Raw genomic sequence first — 27868 nt, 5'->3', positions numbered from 1 at the left:
ATTAAAAGTTAGCTATAAACATTAAATCAATTTTAAGCATCAACTTTTTTTCAAAATAAATTTCAAGTAAAACGTTATTAAGCCTTTGCATTAATAAAATCAGTATATGTTTATAAAAAAGTGTCATTGAATGTTTACTTATAGACTGTTTTTTTTTTTCATTTAGAAGAAAATATTTATCATGTCATCAATAAACTGTTATAATTAAAATACATAATTATACATGTACACGTACATTAAAATACATTGTATCAAAATTTAAAATTTGACTTTATTTCACACTGTAATCCATTTTTAAGTATAAATTGTAGTTAATAGTCCATATTTGTTAATAGCGTTACCAAAAAATTGATTACGATTTCTACGCTACTAAAAATAAAGCTACCGAACAGCTACTAATTTGCGATGAATGCCAACACAGTTCATATGTTTCTGGCGTAAAAAGTAGCGCCCAGCGCGCCGTTTTTTGGCTTGTCAACCGAAACCACGCAACAATTTCAGCATAGTAATCTTGATAAATGTTACTAATTTCTAATGTGCTACTCTAAAGATTACAATTATAAATGTGCCGCACAAAGTGTAGTGTAAAACGACAGAAGTGCTGCATTAAAACATATTGAGATTCGTTTTCCCACCGTAGTGACCCGCGAACTCTTAACATGCCTCTATTGAAAAGAAAAGCATTTGAGAAATCGACGGCGTCAGAGTACCTTCGCGACGACGATGAAGTCTTTCATTGCGAGATCACCGACGAGATATTTAAAGACTATGAGTGAGTTAAAACTCATGTAATATTTTCGCGCATTTCTCGTGTTTTCGTGAATAAAAGTGCGAATATCAGTCGGACTAGACCGTTGACATTGCTTCCGCACCGTTGCTCCCGTATAAACGCACGCGTGACATAATGTGTCACAGCACCGCTTTAATTATTCTCAATTTTACAATGTTTATTAACGTATTATTTATTATTCAATTTCAAGGGAATACTGCGAGAGGATTATCCTGGTTAATTCCATGGTGTGGACATGTGAAATGACTGGGAAGAACAATTTGACTTACGCTGAGGCTTTAGAAAGTGAGAAGTCTGCCAGGAAGTCATTGAAAGATTTTCCAATGGAGCTCCGTATACCAATTCTGTTCCTGGCAACCAAAACCAAGAGGTGTTCTTTTGCAGAAATGTCGGAGGACGTTTTTAATTTTGTAAGAGAAAGATTCTTTGTTGGGGAATCTGTTGAAGCATGCCTTGAAGGTGATATGTGGAAAGAGGCTCATATACTTACGGTGACTGCTCAGAAGCAACACCCAGAAAGGTTGGTATCTAATAAAATAACGTAATATTTATTTATAGATGATACATATACCTTTGAGAATCTTACTATCATTTTAACTTTAACACAATAAAAACTGAATAAATTTTCCTATGTATTGTTGTCTAATGATGACTCATGTTAGATAAGTTAAATAATTCTTATTGCCACATATATTACATGATGTTAGAAAACAATCAGTAAGATAGTTTATACATGAATTGTTAACTAATTTATTTATATTGAAATTAAAACATATATTATAATAAGATTTTTTCAAATAGCATACTTACTTTAAATTATATAATATAATTTCAGTTTTTATCAAATTCCTGAGCATTTATTGAATTCACATATAATGACAAATATTACTTTTATGACAACTAATCAATTTCATATCTATACAAGTAAATATAATTGTGGTGTTGAGTTTAAAGTTGTGCAACATAATCGTAGCCGATGTTATATATATATATATATATATATATATATATATATATATATATATATATATACACATATCTATATATATATATATATATATATATGTGTGTGTGTGTATACAGATATGTGCATTAAAGATATTACGTCTATTTATGCTTTGAGTTAACTATAATGCATAACAGCAAACAATTCAATCAATAGAATCAGATTATTAAACCTATTCACAAACAAATTTTTAGAAGATTGGCAGCAGCATCTTCTTTATACCATAATACTACCCTATGATAACCAATGATGGCAATTAATATATATCCTTCTATAGATATCTTTGTTAGAGACCTATGCCTTGCAGTGGACATCTAAGGGTTGAAATGATTATTAAATCTGAGTATATTGGCTAACATATCCAATGACTGAATATTTCATATGTAATAAATACTACTCAACATATATGGTTAATAAAACATATAAGCCCCATACAAGATGCTTACTTGAACAAGTACCTACTGTAGTACATATTTCAAACAGTTATATAGTTGTTAAGGGAAACATTTAAACATAAGATGCATCTATTGATATCTAAGCAAACAGTTTCAATGATTGTAGACAATTGATTGGTTTTATTTTTTACATATATTTATTTTGGCACGGTCATTTTTATTTTACTGGGTGATTGGAAATAAGTATGAATTGGAATAGGCTTTAAAGGAATGTATGTATAGCTCATTTATAAGCAAATTGCTTTAAAGCAGTTCCAATCAAAGTGATCACTCCAATGTACCAGTTCAATTAATTTTGGCCGTTCACCATCTGCAGTGACAGATAATATTTTGAATGTGCATTTATTTAGTATTTTATCAATATATTATTTATTGAATTGTAATACATTAAGCCATAGTTTAATTAATAGCAAATGAGCTATATATTGACGCCTTTAAATGCTTTTACACCTATTCCCAATCACCCCGTGTAAATTGATGTGTTGGCTTATATGAAAAGGACTCTGTATTAAAAAAATCTTGAATAAGAGTTATTTTTGTTAACTTATTAGTAAATCATAGAAGCTATCTCCGAGCAGTGGTAGCCAAGTGGTAAAAGACTGGGATGTGCAATTACTCCCAACTGAGTTTGATACCCAGGATACAATCTTATTCACACTTTGTACATTAATTATGTAGGATTTCCACTGCTCACTAACAAGAGGATGTGCAACAGAATTCATTGTATATCACAATGCTACACTGCAATTGGTAACTTGTCTGCCAATCATTGCAATTATGATATATCCTCCCATAGATATTTTTGGGTCAAGCCTATGCCTGGATGTAGGCTTCTATATACTGAAATGACGAAGCTATCGCCATAGTTTCTTTGATAAATTTTTTTACATTTATCTAAGATTTGAAAAGATATATTTGAGACTTTTATATTTGCAGCACTTCAACTCTCCCCGCATCGGCATACTGCTATGAGGTTGAACAATTTCTTGATTCGGAGCAGACATCTGCTGGTCAGATTGGAACAGCTCCACATGATCGTGTGCGCAGGCGTAAAGGCATCTACTCTCGCGACAAAAATCGCCTGTTCCTCAAGCAATTTGTTGAACAAGGACCTGGCGGTGTTATCTCCATCAAGGTGATACCTTACTACTTTTTGATTATTGTTCACTTAGCCCCTATCTAATTTATAAATCATAAAACAGTCCTTATGGTTGAACAGTTTGTGAAAATGTAATAAAATTATCCTTAAATTAAATGTTAACAACATTTAAATTTTTATAAACAATGATTCATTGAACATGATTAATTTTTCATAAATGGTTTTAAATAACCTATATTCTTATCAATTCCTTCTATGTATGAATAAAATAGTTTAAACTATTTAGCGAAGATTATTATTGTCTCCAATCATTCTACTGCTGAACATAGGACACACCTTTCCTGAACTTTTCATCATGATATTCTCTGCATTCTTAAGACAGTCATCCCCAAACATTTTTAATTTAATACTGTATCTTTATTGTACACACTAGAAATTATATACATAGTTCAATAATAGTAAAGAAAAAGTACAATGGGTTATCTTATCACACAAGGCATTTTCAACCAGACATCCATATTATATATATATGTATATAGCATATATACTTATAATAAATATGGTATAATACATATTATGGTATAATATATTTTATAAATACAATAATAAATAAAAACATCAAACTGACTTGGATCACACTTGCCTCAGAAAGAATAAAGATACAGAGAAAGAAAGAATAACCACATTGTTAGTCTGGAAGAGGGTGCTCTGTACTTCTTAGTCTCATGTGTTACCTCCACTTTCTTCCTTCTACTTTACCTGTTTGATTGACAAAGCTGGCTATAAATCAATATATAACTAGGAAATTATTATTTTACAGAAATCTGCAATAGACAAGTACAATATAAGTAAGGTAAACTTTGACCAAATATTCACTGGCAACCCACCAGAGTTTGCATCCTCCAAGAAGCTTTTGAAGACCAGTTTATCACCATCAATGTCAAAAACTAAGCCAGGATCTGCAACCAAACTTAAATCTTTAAAAAGTAGTCCAGATAAAAAAAGCCGGCAGGAGACTATGAATAAATTTATCAAAAAAACAGACAAATCTGAAGGTAACAAATCAATTTTTTGATACTGGTAACATCTGTTATATGATTTAAAAACCATCGAGTGCCTTATGCACTTTCCTTATTAAATATATATATTTTTTCCATTAATTATAAATTTAAAAATCCGATTAATGTAAAAAATTTTTGCCTTTGTGATACCGATACCGCTATACCGCGTCTTAGATTTACGCGCGACGGTACGGGGGGAGTGACAGCCACTCAGTTCCGTCAGTTCGTTGCTTGTGTTTGTGGCGGCGATGCTCATGCTCTTTCTTCCACTGCCCCAACCTCTCTGTATTTTCTTAAAGCGCAGTATAGCGGTTGCAGTATGCCAGTAATACAAAATTCTTATCTTAATAAATTATTATTATTTATGAACCAGCTAAATCCAAACAATTTAACCCTGAAGCCAAAAAGAATGCCCAAGACTTAGCAGAGAAGATGAGACGTGCAGAAGACCAATTAAGACAGCGTAGGGAAGAGGAGAAAGCAAAAAAGAAGGAGAAGAATGCGCGTTTACAAGCACACCTTAAGGAGTGGCAAAAGATTAAAGATGACCAGGAGTTAGAAGATCATAAGGTATTTTTAATTATTATATCGTTTGCTTATCTTTTATATCTAATCTCAGGTCGGTAGCATTTTACAGCCAATATTTATATATAAGGAAGTCAAAAGACATGATTGCATACAATTATCAAAGTATAGGAGATTAGAATTACTATCTGAGAAGTGGTCACTTAGACAAGGCTCAAGGTCATCCGAGGTCGATAGTGAGGGCTATTACTCGGAGTTTCGTTGCGAGATCGAATCAGAAATGAGATCCGCAGGAGAACCAAAATCGCTGACGTATCAAGAATTGTTCGTCCGAAATGGCAGCAAACTGGACTGATTGCTCGTACAACTGATGGCTATTGGGGCCAAAAGGTTCTCAAGTGGCAACCACGAGCAGCCGGTTAGCGCGGCGTGGGTAGACCGCTCATTAGGTGGACCAACGTCATAATAAAGTTTGTGAGAAGTTGGTCAATGCAAGCACTGCAGCACCGCAGGTCCGGTCATCGTGGCAATTATATGGGACAGCCTTTGCCCAAAGATTGCTATGATGACTTTGAAAGTAGAAGAATTACCATGTATAATGTTTGTACCTAAAGGTCATATATTGGGTTCCAGGAATTTTTCAAAGTGATGGTAGTGATCAAAAGCTATAAGAATTTTCTGTATAAAATGTTAACTATTTTATAAAATTTAAATAGATATTCATAAAGGGGGGGGGGGGGTATAAGAAGTTTTTATTTTGGAAAGGGACCCCCTTAGTAGTAGGGTAGGTCCTTAAAAGAGATAAATCTGTAATCACCAGGAGTTGGATATTTAGATCAAAATTTAACTGAATTTGACATATTGACTTATTATTGAACACTTTTTTATGTATAAAAAACCTTTTATTCCAATGGGCGTATTAGACAAATAATAGATCCTTTAGTTAATATATCATATTACTAAAGTTATTGTAATAGTTATTATAATTTCTATAAAAAATATCCATTATTTTTCTTTTAATAGATTGCATTTGCATTTCTGGTATCTATAGAATTTAGGAATTTGATAAGGTAGTGTTATCATATTCACAATCTGATCTTAAAACCTGTTATATTTTTATAATAAACTTTTATTTAATAGGTAATTCCAAAAGGAACACCTGTAGAAGTGGAAGGTATACCCCATAAGCATTTTGGGGACTTCCTCTCAGTCCTTGAGTTTGTACACATGTATAGTGACATACTGAAACTGAAAGACGTGTTCCACAATGACTTTGATCTGGAGCTGTTTCGAAAGTCTTTGACATCTAAGGAACATGCTGGCATGTTCAGTGACCTCATTCAAATGTTTCTCACAACAATCTTCACTCTTCAAGAGGATGAGGCGGAAGAATATAATGAGGGAGGCGGTATGCAAGAGTCCACAGGTAAGAATTTTTTTTTATTTTTCATCATATATATTCTAGCCCTAAAACATCCTCTTCTGGGCATACGCCTCTCCAAAATTTCTAATAAGACCAGTCGGAAGCATCATGCATTTGAAGTCTTCCTACAACCGTTAGAAGTTTGTCGCTGATTGCCCTGTGCTGTCCATGCAGAATTTAAACCTAGAAGTGGCTATCTATTGTGTATGATATAAGGCTCATCTTTTCCCTGCTATCAATTAATATGTTCATCAATTTTTAATTGTAATTACAGAAGACACAGAACTAGAGACAGATATTGGTGTATCAAAGGCGATAGAGCTTGCGACAAAGGCCAGCAAATGGTCACAGACCTACCTTGGGACTCCACTCAGTAAACTGCCTCTTGATCCGACAACAGTCAGTGAAGTTTTAAGGTAATAAAGTTTGTGGTTTCTAAAATTTCAATTGAAATAAAAAAAGTATGTAAAACATGACACAAGGCCTTGAATATTTTTGACTTTAATAAACTTGATCACCTTTCTAAATTTAATTTACTATTGTCTTTTGCTTTTTTTGCTATTTCCTTGTTGATGTTAATGCTGTTAGCCCTAAGGCTTTTACAGCTTCAATTGTACTGAGTTCATGGAGCAGAAGGGTCTGTAAACTAGAACTATTGTCCTGCGTAAAAGTTATTGCTTTTTAGCAAGATAATGATTAGCTTTTTCTTCAATTCGCACTCAGATGTAAAATATTGGAGGGGGTGAAGACAACCATAGGTACCAAAGTTCTTATATATCCTTAATTTATAAATCTCTCTAGAAATATCTACCATACTTGCAATGTGTCAGAAAGGTCTACCAATGAAATTTCCTAATGGAATGTCAAGCACTTACATTTTCTCTCTACCCTCCAAGATGTTTTAGCCTCTTGTTAAGCATTCCACTATCTGCCACATGTGACATATGAATAAGTGATCACTTAAAATAGATGGGCTATGTACCTAAAATTTATGTTGAAGCACAAACACCACAGACTGCTAATCATAATGTACTTTTTTTACTTGCACTGCAGCTTAAGTAGCATTAGCAAATTTCGCAGGTGTAAGGGGGGTGAGGCGCTGAGGGTGATTAGTCTAAAACCTCATTTTAAGGCAGTAAAGTTTAAGGGTTCCCTGAGGAACTTTGGCTTGAGCGGCTATATACTAAAATGTCTTCATTGGGAGAGCTCTAAGTTGAGCGCTTCATGGAGTGACTAGGCCCAAGGGCCCTCATGAGGATACCTTACTAGGGCTGTCACTCGAAAGTATCGTTGACTTTTTGCATTCTGACTCAAACATGCCCGAGAATTTCTTTACTCGACGTGGTTATTGTACATAAACTTAAATATAATATAATCAATTGTAGGTTGCATATGCTATCGTCGGGTGGTGTGGGAGGTCACCGCGGGGCGGCACTGCGGTCCGTGCAGCGTGGAGGGTACACGGGAGCTGACGATGCAGCCTTGCATTTGCGACTAACCAAACCATCTGCATTACGGCGCCTGGCCTCAGTTCACGTTGCAGATCTACCGCTTGGTAAATACTTATTTTTATTTAAAACTTATACATAAAGCAAACTTGGCAGCAGTGGTGACTTGCCAAAAATATTTTTTAATAAATGACAGAAAATACATAGGATAATCAAGAAACAGTACTAGATATTCAGTGTTCTGTTGGCACATCATTTCAGAAACCTCCAAAAATAATACTATATATATATATGTTATTGTATATATTTTTCACCATTTTGTGGATAATTACAATCGCTACAACCGAAAGATAGATAAAAAAATTGTTTACTCATAATGCATGCATGGTATGTTGATGCCAGTGGATTAACAACAGGTTTGTCAGAAGTTATAGAATATGACCTCATATGCGAATTGTTAATAATAGTTACATATATTGCACAGTGTTATTTAAAATGTAATATCAAAATTCTATATAAAGCATGTAACTTAAATGATAATAAAGCTTTGAAATAATTATTCTAATTACTGGGTATAGTCATGTTTTCAAAGTTAAAGGAAGTCATTATTAGGGAGCTCAATTTGATTCTAGTTTCTATCAAATAATTTTTGGCTTTTATTACATCCAAAAATACTATGCTTCTGCATATATACATCGCTGATGCAAAATGAGCGCAGAGCCAGTTGGCCACGGAAACCACTCTGCAGAGAAGAAGAACTATATTTGGATTAAGTGACAAATATGACTACAAAATTATTACAAAAATCCCAATTGTAACTAAAATATTACCAAAAATTTCTATTCTTACCAAAATATTACCGAAACCCTCAATTGTTATTAAAGTATTACCAAAAAAATTTTAGGTAACATTAATATTCTACTTTAAATTATGAATTTCTTCTTTCACAGATGAGAAACTCCTAATTCTTCAATGTCTCATGAATCAAGTGCTGAGTTACGCAAGTGTTCGTGACATGACCGAAGAACGACTTGAGGAATACAAGTTGGTGAAGCAATCTCTACGCATGCTGCAGGTGAGATTGTTACTTTATTATAAGTCCAACCGGAAATGCTGGCGAAAGTTCAGTGCGTTCAGTAAGGAATGATCTCATGTTGCCAGCGAAGATACTCTATATTAGCTAGTTGCTGCTATGAACTGATGCCTCTATACTCAATCAATTTAAAGTCACCGTGCTCACAGCCATAAGCCTGAAACTGGTGCTTTAGTATTTTGGACATGTTGCCAGGAGAATAATCAACAACATAGAGAAACCAAAGACAGCAAAGTAGAAGGCAGTGTGGAAATAGTCTAGCAGAATGGTCTGATGTGATTGGCACTTTACTTGATACAACAGTATATGAACAGGTGGCCAACAGTCAGTCGTGATGGATTGAAAATGAATGTTGCAAAAGTAGCCCGGGACATACACCAGATATTCCGTGTGCATATAATTACGTAGGCGAGATAGAATTTCCCCCAAAAGAAATAAAATAATTTTGATTCTCCGATCAGCACTATTTTCAATTAGTTGCACAATACAGTAGCTGATGAAGAGAAGAAATTTATATTACATTAAAAATTTCTATTAATCTAGTTGTGGTGAAATCACAGCCTCTCAAAGAGGGGAACCAAATTAATGCAGGTGCAGTGTTATTATGGTTGTATATTAGGAGTATATTGTAGTAGTATTTACGACCTAGATTCTGTTACCATTTACTATGTAGAGTAATAGGCGAGGTTAAATATAGGTAAAAGTCTCTTTCTCTTTTCTGCTGTATCTTTTATCATCCTGTATTATGTCATCATCATTGTGAGTAACTGGACAGATCCTCATAGCTGATGTAACATATTTCAGATTAATGAACGCAAACGAGAAGTTCAATTAGTAGCCACACGTCAAGAGTTGAAGAAGGAAGCATTCGCAAAGAAAGAGGAGCAGAAACTGACAGGAGAACAGGCCAGGGCAATGGATGAGCAGTTGAAGGAGTCCATCAAGAAACTGAATGCGGAAAGTGAAACGAAAAAGCATGAATATGAGAAGAAACTCAAGGAATTACAGCTCTCTATGTTTAACTTCACTACATATGTTGGTGAGATTCATCATAGTTCTTCCATTTTAAAGAACTTTTACATATGTATGATCGTGAAAAAAATGAAGAAGATTTAACTCTGTATTTTCACACAATTATACACGAGTGAGAATTGATAAACCAATTGTTAAGAATGATTATTAACATAGACATAAAAGGAACTTTTAATGTAAAAATGTTTCCACTGGATTTTCAGAGTGGTCCCTTTATACATGGTGATTGGAAATAGATGTGAAAGGTTTAAAGCTTATTTGCTAACAAATTAGTTATGAATCTCCCTGTATACTTTCAGTGGTCTTAATCAATCATTGTTGCAAGTTTTCATTTTAAGTGTAGTTTTTTTGAAATCACTTCCTCTTTAAAACACTGAATGTTCTATGAATGAGTAAGAGGTTTGATTATTGTCCCTAATAAAGTCCGACTATTAGATAAATAACAAGTATTTTTACAAATCGTTCATTCTTTGTATAACAGACTAAGAATATGATTTTGATATAGTTATTAATTTTTATTTCTAGGTATGGATCGGGCGTTCCGTCGCTACTGGGTGATGAAGCGGGTCGGTGGACTGTTTGTGGAGGCTGGCGGTGATGGTGACGAACGGGGTGTGTGCCGGCAGAAAATGAACAACGCTCATTTGCTTCGAGAAGAACGAGGTTCGTTAGCCTTCTTTCTGTAACTTTAATTAAAAGTTAAATACTTTGATAGTATGAAAAAAAAACATAATCTTTTGGAAACTTTTATTGACCTTAAAGATATTATTTGAAATGGCGGTTAAAAAACTAGGAATGATTGTGTGAAGGAAAATGGAATCATTTCACTGACAGCTGATGAAAAGTCAAAGATCCAGTAGAATTCAGCGACAGTGGACAAAGAAGATAAACATCAATCCAGTGACAATATTATGTAGCTGCCCAGAAGCCCAAGTCTTCGCTATCTGTCGCTTCAACCTAAACCTTAAAAATATTTACATCATATTTATCTTCATAGCCAACCCAATGTTATCTCCTGATTACACGTAATATGTATGTAATAATATATAGGTCTTTGTAAAAGCAAGATATAAAAATATATATTGTTTATTACATTCTTTTTTCCTTTTTAAAATTACATTTTTACTTTTCACAGCTGGAAGTGACAAGGAGAATGAATCCGCAGCTAACTCCCGCAACGGTTCGCCCAAGAAACCGCTGATTCATATCAATGGCATCTCCCACCGGATGAACGGCACTGAACCGGCCTCGCCTACCAGTCCTCTGATGCTGCAACGGGCAAGGGAACTCATGCTGTGTACAGCAGACATCAACACGTGCTCCGTGCATGGGAAGGTGCATAGAACTTTTATAGTAACAGAATTATGGTAGTAGTCAAATCATTGCATCGCTTAAAAGAAAAGCATGGCTAAGAAAACAAGCGAGCGTTGACGGTAGTCAGGTGATACTACCTAGACACTACAAAAGCTTTCTGCTATGTATGTCTAGCAGAAAGCTTCTTATATCTGAAATGATGTTGATGATTATAATGAACGTAATAGGCAAGGCAAGGCTCCAGTGGATACCCTTTATTGTAAACAGATCTGGTGTTATAACCTGTAATTTTTAACATACTCTGAAGTCTACATGTTTCCCAAAGCCTTCCCAATTATGGTGATTTGACCAAAAAACAAACTAAATGATTTTGTGTTTGGAGTTGGCTTTAATCAAGCCAGCCCAACTCTTCGAACCCAGCAGATCCTTGATGTCCGCACCCTGGTGAACCAGTACGTGTCTCTCCACACTGGAGTAGAATGTGTCCAGCAGTTTCCTTATTCAAGGATGCCCTTCACAGATCAGTCATTTGTGAAGGGCATCCTTGATCCATAACATCCATAACACATCATAACACCTAAAATAAACAGTTGATTTTTTTGTTAAAAAGACTATCACCAAATAGGACTCAGTCTTATCTTGTCTGTGCGGATTGGTTTCCGAAACTAAGGAGACTGCACTCATTTTAGCTCGAGGTTATACTTGATAAATTCCAGCAGACCCTTGATGTCAGCAGCGATGTCGGGGAGGTACCAAAAATATAACCAGACGCAATAAAGGACGCAACACTTGCTTCTTTTCCAGGTGGACCGGCCACACTGGTCAGTGTATCATACAGAGGAACAGATTGAAGCTCTCATTCAGTCGCTGAACAAACGCGGCCTGCGTGAGAATGAACTTCGGCATTCTATAGAACAGGACGGCACTAACTTGATCAATCATGTCAAAAAGTGTCCGTTACATCTGCTCAATCCATCTATGGCACCGGTAAGTAATGTTTATTTTAATTGTACACATCTAGTCACTCGAAATTAACATGAACAATAAAAATATGTCACAAAATATAAAAGACAAATAAATCCAATGAATAATATCTTTATTGGTCAAATGTTAAAGACCATCTTAAGTATAAATAAGCGGCATTGGAATAACTGTATCTTGAAACTTTCAACTTACTTTAAAGCAACTCCACTTTCCTTATATGGTAAAATATAATTGTATATAATTTCTGAAAATAAGTCAAGACTCCTAAAGATATAACTAGTGTAGAAGTACATAGAATATTATAAAAAATATAAAATGAAATTTGGTTATTATAAATTGATATGTTGTTTAGTAAATAGAACTCAGTGTTTGACACTGGTCGGTCTAACAACTCCCGAGGACGCCCCATGAAGGGGTGAAACACATGTAGAGTAGATTAACGGCGGTAGTTGTGTTTCGCATTGTTTACCGCACGCGCATTTATCAGCGGGCTGGCGGGCGGTGCGCTTCATTACACTACTACTGCTGCTTAGCGGAAGTAGCTAGATGTTAGTTCCTTTCTAAGTTAATAATTCAAAAGTTTGTTTGAAATAATTTTATTGTTTCTTGTTGCTAACACCCGTGAAAAAATTTACTATTTATAAACTGGTTGCTCCTGAAGGCTCACATGATGAAGCAATTTGTCCTTTTAAACTATCTTCCTTACAGCCCATATATGCGCATTTCATGGCAAAGGCCTAAAGATATGATAGGATATACCATAATCGCCACGCTTTGCAGGTTGTTTTGCGATCACAGTGTCACAGTATAGTACGCAGGGGATACTGCTGCCCATCCTCTTGAAAGTTGTTTTTGAGTGGTGGCAATCCTTTATAATAAATGCACAGTGTGAGTTATATAAAATTGTATCTCATTGAACCTCCAACTGGGCTACCAGGGCTTATTATGATCTATACTTAACATTTATAGACAACATAAATACAATGACCTAGGAAATGTTTTTATGGTCACCTTTTTGGGGACCCTTCAATATCCCCTACAATCGTAAAGCAGAGACTGTCTAATAATTTTCACGCTAGGAAGTGGTTATATACTTTGAGCAATTACTAACAATTGATTTGTTCAACTCATTGAATTGTTAGCTGCCCAAATTATTGGCAAATTATGCCAAAAAACTGAAAAGGTATGACATCCTGAAGCCTGATGAACGGATGTAACTCTATTTTGAGAAGGAAGTGGCTTTGTTGACAGCCACCTCTCTGACAAATTACACACAAACCATCCGTAAATAATCAATCACCATGTTGAATGCGGATAAGCATTAGAAATAAGACATATTGTATTGTTTTAAGGCTCCACCAGCACCCTCCCACCACATGACACGACAGCGAAGGTTCCAGCCCTCACTCAACGTGCCTCCGGACGCCTCGGTGGCTGATGCTTTAGAGTTATCCTTGCGGGACCATATTCTTGAACTTGAAGAGAAAATTTTCCATGGTTGCCTTGGAGCACTCAAAGTCAAGGCAAGTATTTTTTTTAATATTTTAAATTTAATTTAAAATATTTTTAATATAACTTTTATGTTGTTACTGTGTTATATTAACACATCTGATATAAATTGATGTAGTCTACAATTTATGGTACAATTACGAATTGTATGGTACAATTCGTAAGACAACTTTTTAGACGAGAAATTAGGTAACTCATACACAAACTATTGTTAATGGTTGTTTTTAATAAAAGAAATGTCTAGAAATTAAAGTAATATTCCTCAATATATATTTATTTATATGATTGCTATATTAAACCACGTCCATTTTCAAAAAATCTTGTTGAAAGATTTATTATAATACAATAATAACAAATAAACCCACAAAAAGCCCTCAAAGTTGCCCAACCCTCGAATGACTCTGACCAGAACTCAACTTCAACTGTTACCCATTACTCTTAACTGATATCAAGTGACAGCCACAGTCAAGTTTCCCTCTGAAAAGACCTTGCTCACAATCATTCCATTGAGTGACCATCATCTAAGCTACTTGCAAACATTCAATTATACATTTTGTATGTAGATTTTAGTTTTATGTATAGTTAGTTGTTGTAACTACAAGTAATTTTACTTTCTAGGACCGCGAGGCATGGAGGGGCACGATAATGCTGAAGGGTTACGACAAACAGGCTGATTACCTGAGCTGGGGACCCGGTCAGCAATACCGAGATGACTACCATCTACCCAATGGTGTTCTCAAATTACCACAAGGTATATATTCTTCATTTTAACTCATAGACTGCCTCTACCAAAGATATTTAGGGAGATATACTTATTTTGTCTTCTTGTTTTTGCGCTCATTTTGCGTCGAGATTTCCCTCACTCAAGCCAACCCTTGAGAAATCCCAGCAGATCCCTGATTTCGTCGGCGATCTCGTAGATACACCAGGGGGGATATTTTATAGTCGCCACGCCAAGCAGGCGGGTTGTCAATCGCAGTGTGGTATTGTATATATAGTACATAGAGAGTGGTTCTTCTTTGTGAGCAGTGCTAGCGATTATATAAGACTATCCTTGGAAACTAATCTGCAACCAACAATCGCAAGTTTAAGTTTACATATTATATCCATTTTTTTGTTATACATAAATTAATATCTAAAGTAGCAAATAATTGACTTTAATATGCAGTAATCCGAAATTTGAAAACACTTTTTTTTGACTATATAATCATTACATTATTATCTGTAATATCGTAAATTTTTTAATAGCCTATTTCAATGTATACCATTAGTTGACAGCAAGTAAGTTATACATTCACCCCTTAACAGCTTTTACAACTATAATAAATCACCCTGTAGATCTCCCGGAACTCTTATTCCAAGAAATTAGGATATTGCTGTATCAAAATGAAAAATATATATGTTTATTCATTTTTATAGATGTAGACAAAGAAGACATTAAGATGATACCAGAAAATAAATATCGGGACCCCGGACATTATTTGGATGCACCGAAGATGAATGGCATCAAAGCCGAGCCCTCAGAGTTAGTGGGAACGAATCCTGAGGTGATCCGAGGACTAGCATGTGCACTGTTACAAGTTTCACAAGCTATACATCATAAGTACCTTAAAAGGCCTTTGGGTAAGTAAACTGTTATCATCTCTGTGATCATCATCATCATTTCAGCCAAAGGACATCCGATGCTGGATGCTTTCACCTTAGATTTCTAATGGGACTGGTTGGAAAATGGTCTGTAACCAATGTCTTCGGACAACTTTAACAACATAGATACTCATGTGGAATGTCAGTGGGATGGAGGCCAATACTATAAAATAAACAGCTTTAAACCTCCACCATCTGAATATGTCGTCTTCAAATGATAATATATGGGTCGTAATGAACTGGAATGTCAGTGGTGTAATGTGGCAGTTTACTTGATGTCTAATTATATATATACCCTACCAGACCAGAGGTACCTTGCGAGTCGAGACATGTATCCTAAGTGAATTATAAGATATGTCCACCACCACATGGAGTGAAAGTAAACCCTTTTAGTTACTCCATTTATTAGAGAAATATATGCTATCCACTTGACATCAAACTTTATGCTATGCTGCTATATCGGAAGTATTTCAGCACTATGAAGGTCACCATCGAGTGTATCATGACCCTCGGCAATATGGTTAATAGTGCAAAATGGGGGGAAAAGGAAGATCAACATTAAAATAATAAACTAATTTCCAGGCTTAGACAAGAAAGAAAGAAAGGACCGTGAAGCTAAAAACAAACCACTAGATCTCGAGGCACTTGAACGGTGGGAGGTTTCACTCATGGAGTGTCGGAGCTTCTCACAGATAGTGCTTCATTTACTAACATTGGACTCCAGCATTACATGGTCAGTTAGTATCCTGAACGCCAGCTGCAGAATTTGCAGAAGGAAGACGGATCCTGACAATATGCTGTTATGTGACGGATGCAATAAGGGACACCACTTGTACTGCCTCAAACCCAAACTAGCGGTAAATATTATATGGCATTTTAACAATTTTATTTAATTAATTTATATTATAGTAAATAACCCATGAAGTATGGTTGTAATATAGTGCTGGACAGTGCATAAGAAACATTGTGTCTTTACACACTTTTTCAGAATTGTAATCATACTATATAATTATTTTATATGATTGTAATCTTCAAACATCCTCCCGGGGAATGAGGAAGAGTCTTTCTTTCTCTTTCTCCCTCTTTCTCTGTCTCTCTATCCACAAGATGTTGATTGTAGCTATCTTATATCTAGAAACCAAAAATTATGTTAGGATTATCACTCTTTCTCTCTCTAGAAGGGTTTCGATCATACCTTTCTCTCTCCCTCTGTCTACAAGATGTTGATTACAGCTATCTTATATCTAAGAGGCAAAAAATTATGTTAGGATTTTCACTCTTTCTCTCTAAAAGAGAGTCGACCATATCTCTCTCTCTCTCTCTTTCTCACTGTCTAGGAGCGAGTCGTAGGATAGAAAAACATTTTTTTAGGCTAACTTTGTTGTATTTAGGTTTATTATAAACCAATGAATGTTAAAATTTGCATATTTTCATCATCATAATTTTTTTCATGCGTCCAGTCTATTATGGCAAGGGTAAGTTATGATAGATTTAAATCATATTATAGCTACATTAAAAATTTATTTTTTAAATGATTAGTTTGATTTTGATATGGTATGCCATGTGGAATATAAAATATCATTTATAATAAAGTGAACTTGATTAATTGTTAGTCCTGAAAATATTGAAAAAAAAAATTTTTTTGAACAGAAAGTGCCTGACGGCGACTGGTTCTGCAATCAGTGCAAGCCGGTAGAGAAGACTCCAAGAAAGAGAAGAAAACTGTTCTCCGATGACGACATTGAAGAGGACCTTGACTCTAGGTATATTTGTATAATAATTCCAAAGTAGTCAAATGGAAGCAATAGTGCTTATATTACTATACATCTACTTTAAATTTTCTATGTTATATTGCGGTCCGCACTGGGCAGCACTTACCTTGGGACGGCATTTTTTATATTTACTTATAGTTGTAAAAAGCAACTTTTTCATTTCAAATTTATTTTCTTTTTTGAATAATAAATGATTATTATAAGTTTAATATTTGATTTATATAAATTATGATTAACTTTATGATTTCGAATATTATTCATGGGTGTATATAAATGCATTTTAGTGTAAATTTTGGATTCTAATTCAAGAACAAGATAATAATTTTATTTTATTGTATTCATTAAAATTCGTTGAATTCGTAAAAGGATCTTTACGACTTTGTTCGGCAATTTTTCCTAAATTTTTTTGATGTCAGTTTATAAATGTCATTTCTTTTGAAAAGTTTATATGATTACTTTGAAGTGATATATCAATAATTTTTAAATCAAAAACCACTATTTGATTGACATATAATAGAAAGGGCGACAAACTGGAGATCGCCCCGGGCGGAAAAAGTTCTAGGTACGCCACTGACTGGACACCATAGCTAATTACATTGAATACAGATTCATATGAGATATTCAAGAACAGACGGATTGACATTTATCAACCAGCGGTATTGGAATGTCTTGTCACTCACATTCTTAAATAATGCATTAGGTATTTTTGATCACAGTATTGGTGCGTCGGAGTGGGGTGGTGTGTGCGGTGCTTGCGGCAGCGGAGGCCGATTGGGGGCGGAGTGCCGGGGCTGCGGTGCGAGCTGCCACGCGGAGTGTGTGGCACCACGTCGCGCTCTATGCACCAAGTGCACCTCTAACGGGTCGCGCAGAGGTAAGAGCTACTGGTTATATCTTCAAATAAGATCAAACTTAAAAATTACTAACATATTTAAACATTACATTATTGAATATTTTGAAGATGACTCAGCTGTGTATCCATGTACAGCGGGAGTAGGATAGTAGGAATAAGTCTAACATAATACTTACCCTACCAGCCGAGTATAATTAACATATGTATGCTCCAAGCGTTGCATTCTCATACTTACTCAAGGGAAAATGTCTGACAGAGAGATAGATGACTTCTGTTACAATAAGCATAAGAAATCCACCTAAACGGTGAACTATCTTGTAAAGATTATCGGAAGACCACAGATGAAGGCTGCTTCCAACGGCTCCTACAGGAAATTTACGGAGAAGGTATGTGTCCAGCAGTTGACGTCGTGTGGTTTATGATGATTTTGAATCACTTATAGATGTTTTGTTGCTAACTTCAGTCACAGCGATATCTTAAAGATATATATTACAAAGAACTATTTTTTTAAGCTCCATGTAATATATATAGATCAAAAAGTAAGGTGATTTTGTTAATAAAATATTAAATTATTTATTTATTCTTCCAAATCAATTTAATCACTGTTTGATAAAACCCAATTTTGACAATGCTACCTGTCCTCGCATCATTCTGAATAGTTTTTTTTTTTTTCGGTATAGCCTTCAAGACCCTCGATTCAGTTTTTATATCCTCAATCGTGTCAACACGTTCTCCCCGAATTAGCCTTTTGGTTATAGCCTAAAGTTGCTTGGAGCCAAGGAATATGGTGCTTGCGGAACGAAATGAGTCCAGTTTTTCACAAAAAAAAATTGCGAAGAACCAATGCAATGTGACATCTACCAATTGAGACAAAATATCCTTCAAAATGGATTAGACTCAGTCAAATAATATTCCAACTTTTGACAAACACGCTTGGCAAATGTTATAGACAGTCCTACCAACCTAGGATAAAAAATTACCTGTATTCCTAATATATAATACGGTCGTAAGTCTCATCACCTACCGCTGGGCGGACCACCAAGAGATGATATAGTAGATATATAAATATCCCAAGAAGTTTATCTTTCTGTTCACCCATTATTAATTTATCAAATTCATTATTCAACGTGCGGCTATGAGCCCTTGAAATATTAAAAATTAATTTTATAAGACCATCTGATACAACCTCCGCACGTATACTGTACAGCCTGAGGATGGCAATATAGAGTAGGGACAAGGAAGTGGTCACATGAACTATAATGTTAAAAACTGGATATTATTAGGGACAATATACTAATGATTTATAAATTTATTTGATTTAAGCTAACTTTTAAATAGTTTAAGATTTAGGTTGACAAACAGTTTAAGAGACAGTAAACACTGTAACATGCAAAAACATAAGCAAAAATATTTTTTTTCTGGGACAAAAGTTATTGTAAAAACAAAGACACAGACGCTTATGTCTGTGGAACATAGATTCTAGAAAAAAGATACCCACATGCTACATCTTTTTTTTGTTGCCACCTGACATTAAATATTGATGAAGCTGTGATAAAATTGAAAGTAATAACCTACTCTATTCAAAGCAAAAATCAAAATCGCTTTTTTATCGCTTTTTTTATATGAGATTATTACAATTACTTATATCAGGTTAATTTAACCACCCACTGGGAACAAACAACTAACAAGATATCTGGTGTTTCATACAGTTATATTTGAAAATAGATTGTAAAACTTTAAAATTCTTTATTCATATGAAACAACAATGTTTTTCGAGGATGTATTTCGAAACTAACCGAATTAAGTCAGTATTATTTGTCTCTCTCAATCACACCAGACATCAATGAAATTAAAATGAAATTAAATCTAGAAAGTTTAAAGTTAAATATGTTCTAGAACATAATACAGTTCAGTATATATTTATGAAGATCAATATAAATCATTTCAGTTTTAATGTTAAGTGTAGGTTTGGAGGATGTATTTGTATTTATGTTATATATACAAATACAAAGAAATTATACAAAATTCAGGTAACAATTGCATGCGTTGAAAGAATTTTTAAAAATAAAATTTTTATAAATAAACATGTATATAAATACCATAGAGTAAGTTAAAAAGATAGGGGGTAATTATTATTCTTTAATTTAATATTAATTAGTTATTTATTCATTATATATTCTAAAAGAATTGTTTAATAGTTTTAATAAGAATGCAATGCAAGTGAATACGTTGTATTAATGTGACGATTATATGCATCCAAAGAGCACACTGTACGCCGGTGCGCTGCGACGGCAATCAACAACATCCACGAATACGCACGGGCGCTCGACTCGCGGCGGAACTCCTCGGGTTTGTGTCCCACCGCTGGCCATAGTTGCCCACCCTCAAGCCCTCTATGGCTCACTAACAACGCCATCGCTTCCCGCTCACTCACCTTGTCTGTGATTACAATTAGCTCCATATACACTATGCTTGCTGCATATCACCTTTTTTTTTTCTTTTTTTTTGGTTTCATCTCCTTGGTTCTAAACCTTTTTTTTTTTCGTATCCATTATCTTTGGTTATGGCTGTCTCATTTTTCCATATATCGATCATTAGTTTTATGTTAAATTATAAGTTTTCATAAAAATTAGAGTGGTTATTCTTTATGCGACAATTTTGTTTGCACAAAGGTTTTATTTAAAACCTATTTCTTTAATATTTTGTTGAGTTTGACAGTAGATGTAGATAATAAATAAAGATGTGTATATTCCAAATTTTAATGTCTTCAGTTTGGTTAATCTCTTATATTATTCTTATTATAATATATTCTTCTATATATTTCTCTTATTCTATCCCTATTTATATGATATGGTGGAGTTGGAGTGACAGTTTAAAGAAAAGGTTGTTTGAAGGAAGAATACACTGATTCCAAATTTTCAAATTCGGTTGTGTCTGTTTGTAAAGTCATTTGTTCCTATTAGAGTACCTTATAGAAAACATATTAAAAGAATTATTTGATGTTTATTTTTGTTACTGTTCAGTAAATATTATGTATGTACATACATGAATTCAACTATTTATGGTTTTTTAAAATTTTAAACCCCACATATAGATATCGATTTATGCAAATATATAATTTAATTATAAAATTTTATTCCTTATCTCCATCCGAAGGTAGTCTGGTAGAGATGGCCTCGAACGATAAGACCGCCTCTTGTACCACATGAATTGTTGTATTTTTTTTTCTTTTTGTATCTTTATTTGTTGTCTATGGTGTAGAAAAAAATGTAAATAAAATTAATAACTACTTGTTGACTTCAAATCGAGTCAACCACATGTTAGGATAATAAATTTCTGTCATAAGACTAGAGGAAAGATACTTGGCTAGACTATGTACATATATTTTAATAATGTAAATCTAAATAATAAATAAATACAGAAAGGCATATGTACATTTATTTTAATAATATTAATGTAAATAATAAATAAATACAGAAATAGCCCATAGCAGTATTTCCCAACGATGCACCCACGCCCCACTAGGGGATGATTTGGATGTAATGGGGGCAATTATAAATTGAGCCAATACGAGTTTAACCCTTTTGCTTTGATATCAAACTTATTTGTGTTATATAGGAGGGCGTATGATACAAAAAAACCTTAAAAAACACTGGAAAACAGGCAAAAACATAAAGGTGTGGTTCCTTTTATAAATCTAGCAATAGATTTATAAACATTATCAGAGATACTATTTTAAAAATGAATAAATTGTCTATAGAAAGATTTTTTAACTCGAAGTCTTGGATGCACAAAATTTTGTTTTTGCTTATGGTATATTATATACTAGCTGGGCAATTTCAACCGCCTGGAATTTGACAAAAATATATAAAGTTTGTTTAGGTTTATTTTGGTTTAAGAATTTTTTAAAAATCACAGTAGTCTAAGTTACTCCTTATTACTTCAGCTATCTGCCAGTATAAGTCCTGTCAAAATATGTCTAGATATTTAAGAGATCACCTGGAACAAAAAGACAGACAAAAAAAAATTGAAAATGTTATTTTGGTATATGTAATGTATATGTACAAACAATCTAATTTTATTTATTTTCTTCCTCCTGGAAAAAAGATTTTAAAAATATTTTTATTTTTCTTTTTAGTCATTACAATTCTTGCCTTTGGTTTAAGGCATGGTTGCACAGACTTATTAAGACTAGGGGCCACTCGGGCAAATCATGAACTGATGGCGGGCCGGCCGCCAGAAGTATAGGTAATTAAATTTTTGTGGTTTTATTCTGGAATAGAATTCAATATTTTTCGAATGTACGAGAGTATTATTTTTGCTGTCGGCGGGTCATCAGTATTCGACCGGCGGGCCGCATGCGCGCTCTGTGCATCCATGGTTTAAGGCATTTTGGCATAAAAATATTATAATTTCATGGTACATGTAACAAAAATCGCTTTAATTATTTAAATCACATATACTAACAATAGATACATTAAATATTTTATTTATATATATTGTAACACTTAATATATGTTTTATAACAGATTCAGATGACAGCGAGTACAACACAGCTTTGGTGAAACTGAAGAAGCGCAAGTCTAGAAGCAGCAATGACCACTCCCCACCACAGAACGGTACCACCAGGAGGGGGCGCAAGTGAGTTTGTTGGACTTAGTTTTTTTTTTATAAGTGTTCCCTATACCGTGTTTATGTTAAACACTTTACATTATCGAGAAAGTATTTTTTCTTTCGTTATTTTCATTTTATTAATCCTTTTAAATTTCTCATACAATTCTCCTTCTATCTTCTTCCACACATCACTCTCCTTCGTTGTCATTCCTTGATCACAGATTATTACACTATCACATTTTATTTGACTAGTTTATAACTTTTATTTTAATTTTTATTTCTAATATTATTCATATATATATATTTATATATGTGTGTGTATAGTAATGTATGTATTTGTATGTATATACACCCTACACTAGTATGTAATAAAGTATAAATAAACAAAATATAATTGACATTTTAAATACTTTTAATTATATTATGTAATTAAATGTTTCCATGTTTCTTTTTTAATTCAGGCAAAAAATTGAAATGAACGGAACATCTGGAAGGAAGTCCAAATCACTAACAAATGGTGTACATGGTAAGTAATGTATTTAATTTGTTTGTAATAACATTTATTAAGGCAACACAAAAGAGTACATTCTATTTGTGAGCGATGCCTCCTGAATAATCCTCATTGCTGAAGGTTGGGATCCCCACTATGGATGCTCCCATGAAGAAACTTTTCTTAGGAAAAATATGGTAGTAATTGTAGATATTTAAGACCATTTAACTGTTTTTGGTTTGCTTCGTGTTTTAAATAGCGAGAAAGTTTTCGTTGATTTAATCTCCATCACCACCCATCACCCTTTCGCATCCGGACGTGGGACGTGGGACGGGCACAGTGGAAAATATTGTTCCATTAGTGGTCATTACGTCATCGCAGGAAAAGTGGGAATGACGCTTCTTCAATTTGGGCCCGGACACCACACCGAGAGAACTACGGTGACATAATAGGTTGTCAAATATCTCCCTTCCGCTTTTTTGCTCTTTATTCAATGCTTTATAAAAAGTGTTACAGTGATCGGATTTAGTTCAAATATGCGCCGTTTTGTTCGATAATCTGTTTCCATCTAGACGGCAACTTCATAATACCTCCCTCGTAGAAGCCCCCCTCTTTATTTGCGAAGAACTCGGACAGCCACTTTTCACAAACCTCTTTTGAGTTCAACTTTACACCACCAAGGGCGTTCGCCATGGACAGGAACAGGTGGTAATCACTTGGCGCTATGTCCGGGCTATATGGTGGATGTGATAAAACCTCCCATCCGAGCTCCCGCAGCTTCTGACGAGTCATCAACGAAGTGTGTGGTCTGGCGTTGTCCTGGTGGAACACTACACCCTTCCTGTTGGCCAATTCTGGACGCTTCTGGTCGATCGCCTGCTTCAAGCGGTCCAGTTGTTCGCAGTAGAGGGTAGAATTAAGCGTCTGGCCATATGGGAGCAGCTCATAGTGGATGATTCCCTTCCAATCCCACCAAACACACAGCAAAACCTTCCTGGCCGTTAATCCCGGCTTGGCCACTGTTTGGGACGATTCACCGGCCTTCGACCACGACCGTTTTCGCTTGATATTGTCGTATGTGATCCATTTTTCGTCGCCAGTCACCATCCGCTTCAAGAATGGGTCGAGTTCGTTCCGTTTCAGCAGCATATCGCAGGCGTTGATTCGGTCCAGAAGGTTTTTTTGCGTCAAATCATGCGGCACCCAAACATCAAGCTTTTTTTGTATCCAGCCTTCTGCAGATGGTTTAAAGTGGTTTGGTGACTAACTCCCATCTCCTGGGCGATGTCACGAGATGCCACATGCCGGTCTAACTCGATGTAGTCCATGATTTGATCGGTATTTGTCGTCAAAGGTCTTCCGCCGGCCGGCTTATCCATGGTGTCGTTTTCGCCGGCTCTGAATCGTCGAAACCATTCCTCCGCCGTTCGAAGTGATAGAGTACCATCCCCCAAAACACCATTAATCTCACGGAACGTTTCTCTAGCGGATTTGCCTTTAACGAAGGAAAACTTTAAAATAGCGCGAATTTCGGCGTTAGTGAACTCCATGTTTACACGTCTATAACTGTTGAACGCAATATCCAAACTAATCATGCATAGCGTCGTTTTGTAGGTTATGTCAAGACCTTTCAAATTATGTATAGTATTGCCAGATACGAGCTCTGTAGCGCTTTGTACATAGCCGCGAAATTCAAAAGACAAAAAGGCGGAAGGGAGATATTTGACAACCTATTATATTCACAAAATATGAGCCTAAGAGAAAACCAAGCTATTTGAAAGTTCCAGACATTTTCAAAAATATATATTATTTTAACTAAGTGTGTATTGAATCTCCAATGTTCTATTTATTCTTACATATTTATTGTAATTATTATAAATAATTATATGTTGTAAAAAATTACATTACATACGGAACTATTAGAAAAAAAGCCGCAAGTGGCTCGCGTGCTGCCGGTTGGTTCCCCTTGGTCTTTTAGTCCTGTATGCAATAAAGTATCCTTGGTTCGCAGAAGAACGCAGTGTGGGCAGGAAGCGGTCGAGCCGGCACGACGTGAGCCTCCACAGCGAAGCGCTGGACACGTTGCTGCGAGACATCCTCAAGCACAAGGACTCCTGGCCGTTCATCGACCCCGTCTCCGTTGAGCTGGTCAGCTACATACTAAAACCATACCATCCCCACCATGCAACAACTACCATCACATAATAACCACACTTTGACCATAATGTGAGCACTATAAGGAGACCAACACACCGAGACGATCACATCATGACGACCACACCTAGACTAACACTCCGTGACGATCACATGACCGCCCCACCAACACTAACACGACGTGACGAACACACCGAAACGATCACATCATGACCACCACGCCTAGACTATCACATGACCAACATACCGAAATGATCACATTATGACCACCACGCCTAAACTATCACATGACCAACACACCGAAACGATCACATCCTGACCACCACGAAGACTATCATATGACCAACACTGAAACGATCATATCATGACCATCACGCCGAGGCTATGATATGACCAACACACCGAAACGATCACATTATGACCACCACACCGAGACTAACACGACGAGACGTTTTATATGTATCAATTAGGATGCAAACTAACTACAGACAGTTAACAATTTCTTATCAATAATGTCTTCTTTTGACATTTTGTTTGTACAATGTTTGGCTTAAATAGAATCAACCTTTTGTATCCAGGTGCCAGATTACCTAGACGTGATAGACGAGCCCATGGACCTGAGCACAGTGCGAGACAAGCTGACGGAGGGACAGTACGCTACGGACGAGGAGATGCTGGCCGACATTGCCCTGGTGTTCCACAACTGCTTCACCTACAACAAGGATACTCATCCAGTTGCCAAGTTAGTATTTTGCTTTAGTATTTTAATGTTCCCACAGCTGGGATAACGCCACCTCTCTGTAAAATGCAATAAACATTTTATAGACTTCCAAATTTCTTGAAGGCCATCCTTTTTGTCCATCTTCTATTGTATTTGTTCTTTATATTGATTATTTAGTATCTTTGTCTAGTTTTAAAATTTTATATTCATTTAATGGTACATATGAAACTCCTTTTCTACACTAAGTAAGTAAGGACCAATATATAGCTACTTCCGCCAATGCAGCAGTAGTCGTGTTATAAAGTGCACCGCCCGCCAGTCCGTTGATAAATGCGCATGCAGCAAACAATGCGAATCACACAACTACCACCGTTAAATCACTCAACAAAAAGGCATAAGTCTCCCCCAAAGGGGATCTGCGATCGCAAGCCATAGTCCTCTATCGCTGCTCTAACATAAGTTCATAATTATGTAATAAATTTATGGTTAAGGTTTTAATTTATAATTCTAATTATCTTTGACCAAATAACAAGAACACGACAAGAAAATGTTAAATGTAAAAACCAGGTTAGGTGTAGACCTAAAATATGATCAGAGGTGGTTGCACCTTCATTCAGCATTGGCAGCCCATTTTAAATCCAGTTTATAAATCGGTGGCACTAATAAGGGTTTAATTCTAAATCTGATTCTAGTTTGTATCAAAGTACACACGCATTCTTCTCATAATGATATTCTTATCAGAGCCGGCTACCGGTTGGAGAAATATATCTCGAAGCGCTGCGCAGAGCTGGACCTGCCGACGCTTCCCCAAACAAACTTAGAAGACGCTGATGATGAGTTGCCCATCAAGCGGAAGATGGAAAATGGAGACGAGGGTCCCAAAGCCAAGCGCTCCAAGCTGAAGTGACAAAAATCATGGTCACATCTGTCAGATTACATCCTATACTGAGACAGACAGACCAAAGCAGTGTTTGATAACGGACATTTCCCTACAACTTAGTATATAGCAGTTCCAGAGGATAGCTCTTTGGGTATGTTTAAGAAAGCCTTTTTAATTATAAATTGAAACATGACCGAAGCATTTGTATTTATGCTCCGACATCATAATGCTTCAACAAAACTGTTTGTAACATATTATAGCGAGTAATCCCTTTAACATCTGTTTCATATTACACCAGAATTATACTTTTAATTTCATATGATTTAATTACGAGTGTGGCAAATATAAGTTTTTTTTTTATTTTAAAAATCTGTGATTTTTTGTTGTGTTTTTGTTTGAAACATTCTGGACATTCGCAAGGATTTATATATCTGTTAATATAACTGTGTGACTGTGAACTTTGGGTTTTTAGATATTTTGCTTTGAATCATATAGTTTTTTGTCAAGTCACATATATATCTTGGATTTCATGTATATCTAGATGTTTTAGTGTAAAATTATGAAAGTAACTACATATAAATGCAAACATGGTTTCGTTTTGTGTTAATTGTCTCACGTAGATTTATATGACTTTAATTTTTGATTCACCGAATAATGAGTGTGTATGATTTAAAGAATTATATTTATACCATAAATTGTGATTAGTTAGATACTTGATATAGCCTTCAAAAATTAATTTTCTTTTGCCTTTTATCATCTGTTGCTACGTTTAATATATAATAATAGCATTTACTGCATTTTTAAAATACATTAGAAAATAAATGAACAATGTATTCACCCGCCAATCTTGTGAAGTGTTGTAACCAAAGTCAACCATTGAAAGGTTTCGTAGGAGCTTAAATATTCCACTAAATTTAAGTGTAAATATTAATTGTTAGAATTTAATGTAGGGAATGATTGGTCCGTGTTCGTGTTGGTTATCTGCAAAGTGCCTGTTGGGT

At 35.1% G+C, this 27868-nt stretch overlaps 1 protein-coding gene across 1 annotated transcript; it reads left to right on the top strand.

Annotated features, from left to right (window-relative positions):
* The first annotated feature begins 448 nt into the window (after positions 1 to 448).
* Positions 449 to 27201, top strand: LOC137920004 (bromodomain adjacent to zinc finger domain protein 1A-like). The gene is made up of 25 exons (XM_068763239.1): positions 449 to 772; positions 981 to 1310; positions 3188 to 3386; positions 4171 to 4405; positions 4785 to 4981; positions 6077 to 6362; positions 6634 to 6775; positions 7745 to 7914; positions 8758 to 8882; positions 9705 to 9939; positions 10458 to 10595; positions 11068 to 11267; positions 12051 to 12233; positions 13583 to 13753; positions 14358 to 14490; positions 15159 to 15362; positions 15966 to 16240; positions 17034 to 17146; positions 17872 to 18029; positions 20271 to 20357; positions 22538 to 22649; positions 23084 to 23148; positions 25124 to 25260; positions 25845 to 26008; positions 26729 to 27201. The coding sequence occupies exons 1-25, from the start codon at positions 660 to 662 to the stop codon at positions 26892 to 26894; spliced, it is 4338 nt and encodes a 1445-aa protein (XP_068619340.1). The 5' UTR covers positions 449 to 659; the 3' UTR covers positions 26895 to 27201.
* Positions 27202 to 27868: the final 667 nt, after the last annotated feature.

This window comes from Battus philenor, unplaced genomic scaffold (genome assembly GCF_028537555.1).
Source record: "Battus philenor isolate CCGP_79_NKW_IND1 unplaced genomic scaffold, ilBatPhil1.0.hap1 SCAF_17, whole genome shotgun sequence".
NCBI classification, from domain to species: domain Eukaryota; kingdom Metazoa; phylum Arthropoda; class Insecta; order Lepidoptera; family Papilionidae; genus Battus; species Battus philenor.
Note: the sequence above shows the minus strand (reverse complement) of the source record. Positions and strands in the feature narration are given on the sequence as shown.

What these genes read in the sequence shown, in the direction of transcription:
- LOC137920004 (XM_068763239.1), top strand. Translation starts at nt 660, where the DNA reads ATGCCTCTATTGAAAAGAAAAGCATTTGAGAAATCGACGGCGTCAGAG. An exon ending in TTGGAGCACTCAAAGTCAAG is followed by an intron (nt 13,754 to 14,357) that starts GCAAGTATTTTT and finishes TTTACTTTCTAG; the next exon opens with GACCGCGAGGCATGGAGGGG. An exon ending in ACCCCGTCTCCGTTGAGCTG is followed by an intron (nt 25,261 to 25,844) that starts GTCAGCTACATA and finishes TTTTGTATCCAG; the next exon opens with GTGCCAGATTACCTAGACGT.